The sequence below is a fragment of the Macadamia integrifolia genome, chromosome 7, assembly GCF_013358625.1.
Source record: "Macadamia integrifolia cultivar HAES 741 chromosome 7, SCU_Mint_v3, whole genome shotgun sequence".
Lineage (NCBI taxonomy): Eukaryota > Viridiplantae > Streptophyta > Magnoliopsida > Proteales > Proteaceae > Macadamia > Macadamia integrifolia.
In genome coordinates, this window is record NC_056563.1 from 223,863 (window position 1) to 233,442 (window position 9,580).

The 9,580-nt window shown below is 38.2% G+C and overlaps 1 protein-coding gene across 1 annotated transcript; it reads left to right on the top strand.

The window, feature by feature from the left end:
- The first annotated feature begins 399 nt into the window (after positions 1–399).
- On the top strand, positions 400–9,036 carry LOC122084150. The gene is made up of 14 exons (XM_042652230.1): positions 400–425; positions 623–802; positions 1,088–1,449; positions 1,537–1,846; positions 1,983–2,077; positions 2,239–2,298; positions 2,387–2,475; positions 2,589–2,648; positions 2,731–3,348; positions 3,811–3,885; positions 4,602–4,672; positions 4,787–4,844; positions 7,456–7,729; positions 7,941–9,036. Exons 1-14 carry the CDS (start codon positions 400–402, stop codon positions 8,660–8,662), a joined length of 3,000 nt encoding a protein of 999 aa, XP_042508164.1. The 3' UTR covers positions 8,663–9,036.
- Positions 9,037–9,580: the final 544 nt, after the last annotated feature.

Sequence of the window (9,580 nt, forward strand, 5' to 3'; positions counted from 1 at the left end):
GGAGAAGAAATTAAGATAAGATGAGAGTTTGGTTCTAGTGAGGTAACTACCTCAAGCTTTACTGAGGAAGCCCCACCTCCTTCTAAGAGAGAAATTGTGGGAATTTTCTGGATATCCTCTTATCATTCTACTTGCTAATTAATAGGGTTACATAAGTGAGCAGTTACACTATTACACATCATCACTTATTGTTTCGTTATAACTTCTACAATTGTACCACTACACCTCCTACGTACACTAAATCTACAATGATTTAACCACTACACATATGAACCGATCAGATAAGTACTAATGTCTAATATACGGCCAATAACAGAATCATATATTTTTTTTTTCATTCCGGAATATTGTAAAGGTAAATAGACTCTTTTCATCCCGCCCGCCTGAGGACCTATGTGAATGTTTTGGAATGGGGATGAGGATCTGTATGTTATCATAGGAAAATGATCTTTCTTAGTGTTTTTTTTCTTCTTTTCTTCTTTGTTGGTTCTAGTTTGTCATTTCCTGAAATTGTTTCAGCATATCCAACTTTTTCTCCCTATAATTTTTTTGAGTGATTTTGCCATCTTCATGTACCTCAATATTGGGTATTTGTGAGTTGTGACTTAATATCTTTATATAGGTCTACTCCTGCTAATGGAGCCATCGGTGGAAAAGTAAATGTGACCTCTCAACAAAATGGCCTTGGTTTTCGTGCTTCCTCCACTAGGACTGATCAAGACAATGGCTTCTTTCCCAATGATAGAAAAGATCTTCCTGTTGGTTCTGAAAAGGAAAGGGCCCTTCTCAAAGCGGTTAATAGGTAGAAATAGCATCTTAAGCACATGCATCATCAACTTTGTTTCGTATGTTTCTTTATTTCCCCCTCATTAAATTTCTGTTTCCTTTTCCCCCCCCCCCCCCCCTTTTTGTTGTGATGCTGCAAAATCCAATAAATTTTCTCTCCTTGCGGGAAATTTTATTTATTTTCTACTTTTATTATCTATTAAACTTATTCTGTGTCTTTCCCCTTTTTATTAGGCAATTCCATAATCTTTTGCTTGGATTTTTATGAAATTGCATTATTTCTGTGTTATATGATATCCAGGTCAAATGTTCGTGAAGATATTATTAGCTCTGGTCCCAGTTCAATTACAAAGTTGAGTGCATCTGTCAGGGCACCACGATCAGGTCCTTGTATGATGCCTAAGGCATCACCTAGTGCCCATCGAGCTATTGGAGTTGCCGAGGAATGGGAGCTTTCACAATGTGTGAACAAGGTCCCAGCTGTTGTTGGGGCTAGCAATAGGAAACGTCCCCCATCAACTCGTTCTTCATCACCACCTGTGGCACAATGGGCTGGGCAAAGGCCTCAAAAGATATCTCGTGTTGCAAGAAGAACAAATCTTGTCCCTCCTGTTCCAGTTCCAGATGGGACACCAACTTCAGATACAGGATCTCATGTTGTAGGTAATGAAAATGAACAGGCCTTCCCAAGACGCCTGTCCAGTAATGTTTCTCAGCAAGTTAAAGTAAAAGGTGACCTTTTATCTTCAGCTGCGTTATCAGAAAGTGAGGAGTCGGGAGCTGCTGAAGTCAAATCCAGAGACAAAGGAAAGAAGTCTGGTGAGCCAGATGAGAAAACTGGACAGAATGTTCAAAAGGCTTCGACTTTAGTATTGTCATCAAGAAAGAATAAAATGTCCACTGATGAAGATCTTGGAGATGGTCTTTGGAGACACGGAAGAACTGCACGCGGTTTCACTTCAGCAAGGTCTAGCGTGCCAATTTCTGTTGGGAAGCTTGACAACATGCACACTGCAAAACAGCTCAGAAGTACAAGGCTTGGCCTTGAGAAGACTGAAGGGTAATTACCCTTATGTTAGTCACCCTTATGTTGTCCAACATTTCTTTTTGATGTTCATAATATTGTATTCTTATTAAAACCTCTCAGTAGATTAATTTACTTTTCTAATAATGTTGTGCTGTATTTCTTGGTTCAGTAAAGCAGGCCGTCCACCTACTAGGAAGCTGTCTGACCGTAAGGCATATAAACGTCCCAGGTTTGCCGTGAATGGTGGAGGCGTTAATTTTCAAGGTATTTCATCTTTCTCTCTCTTTTCATTTTTATGTATTCTCCCTTTTGCATTTTCTGATTTTTGGATTATTGATTTAATGGAACATCTTCCACAAATTACGCAGGGCACTATCATGGTTTCTTCATCTTGTTCACTAATTTGTGTGCTTTCATTTTTCCAGGAGAACCAGATGATGGCCATGAAGAACTACTAGCTGCTGCAAAAGCTGCTATTAACCCCAGTACTATTCTCACGTCAATTATGTATTATTGTGTTCTTGAAAGGTTGTTCTATTCAGACAGACTGATTGGCATAGTTATCAAATGCAGCTCATGCTTGTTCAAGTTCATTCTGGAGACAAATGGAGCCTCTCTTTGGTTTTGTGTCAGATGAAGATGTAACTTATTTGAAGCAGCAGGTAATTTGCGTAATAATTTCCCTGTTTTTGAATTTCTTAAGTTGCATATTCTTGTACCATAAATTGGAAAATTTTTAATTCAAATTTGTTCTTGCGTTGATAATGATAATCAGATTTCCCACATCAGTAAATCTGCCATGGATGTGCATGTTAGTGCTAGTCAAAACTTGAAGGTAACCATTGTCAAGTATTTTTTAAGGTAATTGGTGCCACTTGAGGCCCGAGATTTTATACATTTTACTCGCTTTGTTTCAGGGTGATTTTGGAACTAGTTTGCTGGAACCAATTGTGAGCCCCATCAGTGGAGTTGATTGTGGTACTGTCAATGCAGTTGGATCAATTGAATGTGAGAGAGATATAGCATTCATGAATGAAATAAAGCCTGATGAATATTTGTCAGAGCAGTACTATCTGGGACTAAGGGATAATAATGTGATTCCTCTTTCCGAAAGGCTCATTGCAGCTCTAATTTCAGAGGAAGAGTACGAAGGATCTTGTTCTATAGGAGATGAAGATGTCAAGTTCAATATAAATGGAACTAGCTCTGAGTTGGATGAAGACTTGAAATCCAGTAGTATGAGTCAACCAGAATTGGGAAACTTTCAGACGGTTGCACGAGCTGCTTCAAATGGCTATAGGATAAGGGCCACCCGTGGATACCTTGACCAGATGGAACATAGTGAGCTGGGTGATGTTGATGTAGTGGCAGATCCGACTTCTGGAATAGTCTCCTGGCATTCTTCAAATGGCCTCCAATCAAACAAAGCAGCAATGCCTGTCAGGGCTTGTACTGTACTTCAGTATGAAAAGATGACCATGAATGAAAGACTTCTCCTGGAGCTTCAGAGTATTGGCATTTTCCCAGGTTCAGTGGTATGTTTCCATTGCCTGAGCACTCACTTTCAATGCATTTGCAGAGTCTTGGAGAATACTTCAGTCTATTAAGGGTTTCTGTATCCTCTTTGATACAACCTATTCAGTGTGTCACTCTGCGTGCATAATCTTGTTTATAATTTTCGCAGCCCACAAAATGAGATGAAAATTGGATGGTTTTCTTGAATCTGCATCCCTTTGTTTGAGGCTTGGAGCTGCTTCACTTTTAGCGTGTTGTTTCATTTGTTTCCTATATTAATAATGTTTTTTTAATCGCTTACTGTGGTTTGGATTAAATGATATTTGAATTGTACGCTTTTTCTTGAAGTTGCATGCTGGAGCTGCTTCACTCCGAGTGCTTTATCTCATTTTCACCTCTAAAGTTTTTTATATGATTCTTTATAGATGGCCGTGGTTTGGATTTACCATTGCCCTCCTAACTGCATGTTGCTCTTATTTCAGCCTGAGTTAGCACAGCGAGAAGATGATGAGATCAGTGAAGAAATTAGCAGAAACAAGGAGAAGCTTCAAGATCTGGTACTTCTTAAATAATTGTTATTTTACGAGAAATACATGTCCTTATATTTTAACCAAAACACGATATTATAGCCAATGACTTAGCCCAATATCTGTAAAAAAAAATTGCAACAACAGAAACAACATAATACCCTTATCCCGACTAAGTGGGGTCGGCTACATGGGTCCGATAGAAGCATTAAATAGTATTGGTAAATCTATGCACAATTCTAATGACTGTTCTCCCAAATTCGCCCTTCCTTTCTGTTTTCTTGTTTTTGTCCATTGTGTATTGGTGGTGTTCAAAGTCCTTGTTTATCTTCACATCTGGGTAAGCTTCTATTGAAATTGTGCCTCTGTATGTTTATAAACTCTTTATATTTTTTATGTTATTCTACTAAGCAGTCTCTATGAATTTGTCACCATTCTCATTCATCCATAACTTGCAGGGTACCTATTTGGCCACAATGGTTATGGTATGAGTGTGCTGCACGTGTGCTTGTGCATTTATGCATTGGCACTAGCTATAATTAACCTTTTGAAATTATCGCTGCTTATGTTCTTCCATAGCAATCAGCATGGATGTTATTATGCATTTCCAATTTTTTTTTGGTCTAAACTGGTAACGGAGAAAATTTTCATTGGCATTCTCTTAATGGGACATGTAAAAGAGAGTCTATTTGTGTGAGTATGTAGTACTCTTTATAATGTCTGTCTCATGGATACTTCTCTTGTAGGTTAACAAGAAGAAGACATTACTTCTTGGGCTGGAAAGTTCTGTCTCGGAAGCAAGAGAATCTCAAGAAAGGTAAAAATGTGCCGGCCCTCATTAGACTATTCTATATACAATTAACGCTACTTATTTTTCCTAATATTTTTTGTGTCACGGTTTTTTTAATGTGAACATTTTTCAAATGTGTAGAGAGATTGAACGCAGTGCCCTTGACAGACTTGTTGGAATGGCTTTTGAAAAATATATGGTTAGTCCTGATTATCCGAACCTAATACTTGTAAATTTTAACCTGTGGCATGATATGTTTTAAATTCTTTATCTAGAGTTCATGATCTATTTATCGATATAAATATTGAAGAACTCATTCAAATTACCAGGCACTTTCCCACTTTATGCATATTTTCTTTCTTCCTCCAAAATTTGTACTTGTGTTTAATGCACAAGAAATTGGATATATTGAGGGCATTGGTGATCCAGCTTGGAAATCCAATTCCATGCTTTATTTGCGTGTGTGTAGGATATGATATACTGGTTATCTTTCTTAGTTGAACATAAAGTTTTGAATCCATTTGAAACTGAGGTGTCAGGGTTTTCTGCACCGCCCTTATCAAGCAATTCAGAATCTTATATAAGTTTATCCGGCTTTAGGTGGTACCTCCTTTCAATTCACTTAATTCCTTCTTTTGTTGTTGCAAATCCAAACACCACCACCCCCCCCCCACCCCCACCCCACCCACGGGAAAAAAAGAAAGAAAAAAAGGACGTTTATTGGAAGGATGCCGACCTTTTTGTCCCATGTTAGAAGGTGATTGTCGAAATTTTAATGATCTTTCTCTAGTCAACAATGTAAGTTGGTTAGTTGTAGGTGTGGTTTTCTTTCTCAAATTGACATCAAATTAGTATGAGCCTCATGTACTACTTAGTAATATTAGAAACTGCTGCATTCTCACTGGCCAGTCTAGGTTTTTATATATATCTGGATTTTCTGGAGTATTCTGTCCCATGGTTGAGATAAGCTTACCTCATACAGAAAAGTTTCGAAGCATAAAGTTGAAATTTTAGTCCTTGCGAGAAGCTGATCCAAACCCCTTCTTGTTAAGCCATGTGGCTTTGCTTCAGGTTGCTTTGGCTTGTATCTCGTTGACAAGGTAGGATTTGTCCTTGTTATCTCAGCCCTTGGAATTTTACCCCCCATGAATATTAACAAATGTAGGGTACAAGTTCCAAACAGTGCAATTGGTGGGCAACAGCCACCCCCGAGACTATGTCATAAGGAGAACAGAAAAGCACTGTGTTTTCACGCAAACTGACAGATGAATACTAGTTGCAAAATACATTATTTGTTGAGCAACCATCATTTGGTTTTTCTTCATCATTTTTCTCATTAACTGATCAAGACTTCTATTGGAGTGACCAGTTTGGCCTGGAATTGGGAATCTAACATAATGAGATGGGAGAATCTCCATGGCTCACCATGGGACTTCTTATCTGGTCAGGCTGAATTACTTTCTATAATTACTCTCTCAAAGTCCCTATTGTGCATATAATCTACCACACTTGCGAGAGCATATTAATGTATAATTCACTTATCCAATGAAACCTGAATATACTTCAACAATCGAATCATCCCACCATCTAATAGATCTTCCAGTGCACAATTGTCATGGATTACTGAATGAGCATCTATCAGAGTTCAACTTTGCCTCACCTTCATGAGGAGGCTGATGAGTTGGAATAATTATCTGTAGTGGCTGCCAAGGATAAGAAAGAGTGATTAGATGTAGAAAAGGATTTGTTACAGTTGAATACTTATTTTATTAAAACAGAAATAGAATTTTATTAATGAAATAGGAAAATGAAGATATCATGGTTATCGTATCAACAGAGAGAGAGAGAGTTTCCAAGAGACGAACAATCACTCATTGGAATAGAGATCTAATAAGGAGGCCCCAAGGCTCACTGCTTCTGGTCAAGCTCTCAGAAAACCTTAGTTTCCTGCTCTGTACATCCAGTGAGGTGTTCAGTCTGGATACGATGTATGAATTATATATAATCTGTAAGCCTCAATGGGCCTCTATAGCCCACTATGCTAATCAATTATGATGAGACACTGGTCTCCCCTAACAGATTTAACCAGTGATGGATCTGAACCTTCAGCTATAATGTTTTTCAGTACTATTCTAACTTGTTTTAGTCTTCACACTACAACAGAGTCTAAAGGTTTTGTTCCTATCCCTCCCCCCCCCCCCCCCCCCAAACAACACTTTCCACCCCATTTCATTATCCTTTTTACTTCTTTTCTTTTTCAAATAAATAGCACATAGTGCCTTAAGGAAATGATTCATTCCTTCAGAACTGCAGTGCCTCAAGCATGAGTGTCATCATCAAAAGCTTCTGATTGCTTTGCTCCCTTGCAATAGGGTGCATTATCTGTATTATGCTTTTATTGCTAGGTGGCTATTTATTACTATCTGAATTCTGAAATACTGCACCAAGGAACTTTAATCTTAACAAATGAACTCTTGTTTCTTTTTTGTAGTTTAGTTGCTCTTTTTCTCTGCAGGATGATCTTCGAAAATTATGGCTCCTCAATTTTTTGGAGAAATTTTTTCCTTTCTGTTTTTGTTTTTTTTTTTTTGTTTTTCTTTTCTTTTGGAAAATTTTATTCCTTACTATTTTCTTAGATATGGTCATATTCATCATTCTTCACTAATAGAAGTAAAGCACCATTCCAATGCATCTACTGGTGTGATCATGTAAACCTCAGTTATCATATTATGATCATGCTTCTGAGAATTCTGTTTAATAATTTTTTACACATAATAGAGATTGATATAATATTACGTTCATGGTTGAAGGCTTGTTGGGGCCCTCATGCGCCTAGTGGAAAGAGTTCAAGTAGCAAAATGGCTAAGCATGCTGCCTCATCTTTTATTAAACGAACACTAGAACGATGCCAGAACTATGAAAATACAAGCAAGAGCTGCTTTAATGAGACCGTGTTCAAAGATTTGTTTTGTTCCGTGTCTTCCCGCCTCAACAATGCAGAACGCGTTGATGCAATGACCGAGGGGGAACCTGCCAATCCTTGTGGTGACACTCCTACCTGTTCTTCAGAAGTTAGGGTTTCAGGTACTTCGCATATCATCCCTTGGAGAAATACTTTCATCTATACCCAAGTCCTGTAAATATGTATGTGAGTTTGTATGACTATTTTTTTTGAGCATCTGTCCAATTTACAAGTGTTTAGTGGGATTTAATAACAAATGGACTAATTAATTAATCTTGTCATGGTTAGTCTCATATCACAGTTTTGGTGGTTGATCTATTTTATCTTTTGCAGCTTCCATGGCCTTGCATCAGCCCCCTAGTGCAATTTCATGCTTAAGGCAGAACATTGATGCCTGTGAGAAGAATCCTTTTGATGTCTTTCAGTCAGGAAATCATCTATCTGAACCAACTACTGGTAAAGAAGAAACATGGACGAGTAGAGTGAAAAAGAGGGAGTTGTTGCTGGATGAAGTTGTTGGTGGAACTGGTGGTTCTTCTCTGAGAAACCCATCAGTTGTCAGGAGTGCTCTTGTAAGTGGTACCAAAGGAAAGAGGAGTGAGAGGGAGAGGGAGGGAAAGGGGCATAACAGAGATCCGTCCTCTAGAAATGGCACCGGTAAAATTGGTCGTCCAGCTTTGGGCAATGTCAAAGGTGAAAGGAAGCCAAAAACAAAGCCTAAGCAGAAAACAACTCATTTATCGGCTTCTGTCAATGATCTTCTTGGTAAGGCTTCAGAGCTACCCAAAGCTGTATCGCTCCCAGTCCCGAAAGCGTGTGAGATGACCAGTGATAGAAATATCAAGGAAAATGATGAGTTGGCCTTGGAGACATTGAATGACCCCGAAAACATTGATTTATCAAACCTGCAGCTACCTGGAATAGATGTACTTGGCGGGCAAGGCCAAGATTTTGGTTCCTGGTTGGATATTGATGATGATGGATTGCAAGGCGATGACTTTATGGGGCTTGAGATTCCGATGGATGACCTTACTGACTTAAACATGATGGTTTAAATTGTCTGCTCTGTATATTTCTGTGCATTATATACAAAACTAATATATACTAGTTAAACAAAATATAGGTACCATTGTCCAGAAAAGATTGGTTAGATTGATCGTCATTTTGCAGCCAGGTCTTTAAGTAGGCTATAGATTCTTTCGGGGACTTCTGCCGAAGTTTGTTTTGGAAGACCTTCGTGGCGTTGTGGAATTTTGCCCCTGAAGTTGCATGTTTTGACTGTATAGATCTTATTTTACAATGTAAAAGTTATAAATCCCTAGGTTGCAATATGTTAGTTGGCACTGATACTGATGGTAGCATTGTTAACCAAAGGGCAGAGCCAATTGTACACAAATTTTACATCTGTAATAAATTGGGATTTATTTGATGTTGTAATCTCTTTCACTTGAATCTACCAAAAAAGAAGGTTAAGAGAAAAAAGGAAAGGAAAAGTCTCTGGCAGTCATGACTCATTCTGAATTTCCTGCTTCATTCCTTTTTGTTTATGATACCATTTCCTTTATTACATGCTAATCTACAATCATTTCTCCTTCTTTTTTTTCCTCATGAATTTGTGATAGGGTAAATTTTCTATAGAAAGTTATTACCTGGGCTTCCACCAGATGCATAGCATTTCATTGGGTACCTTCTACATTCTCAGGGATTTCTTTTTTCAGTTTCTGTTATAGGGTGGCTGAGATTGACATATTTTCTCTTTGCAACAGGTCCAATGTTTATTTCACCTTGTTATGCTTGATTGCTTTATATCCTGTTACTGCAGGCATAACCGTTTACGGTTTCTGTATTATTAATGATTCCACATGTATCTTCACACTGCTCCAGAGTTGCAGTGTGAAGATACACAATGTTTCCTGGGGGATGTTGTCTATTTTGATCAGGTTGGTCACAAGCACCATGGATTTATAGTTTCT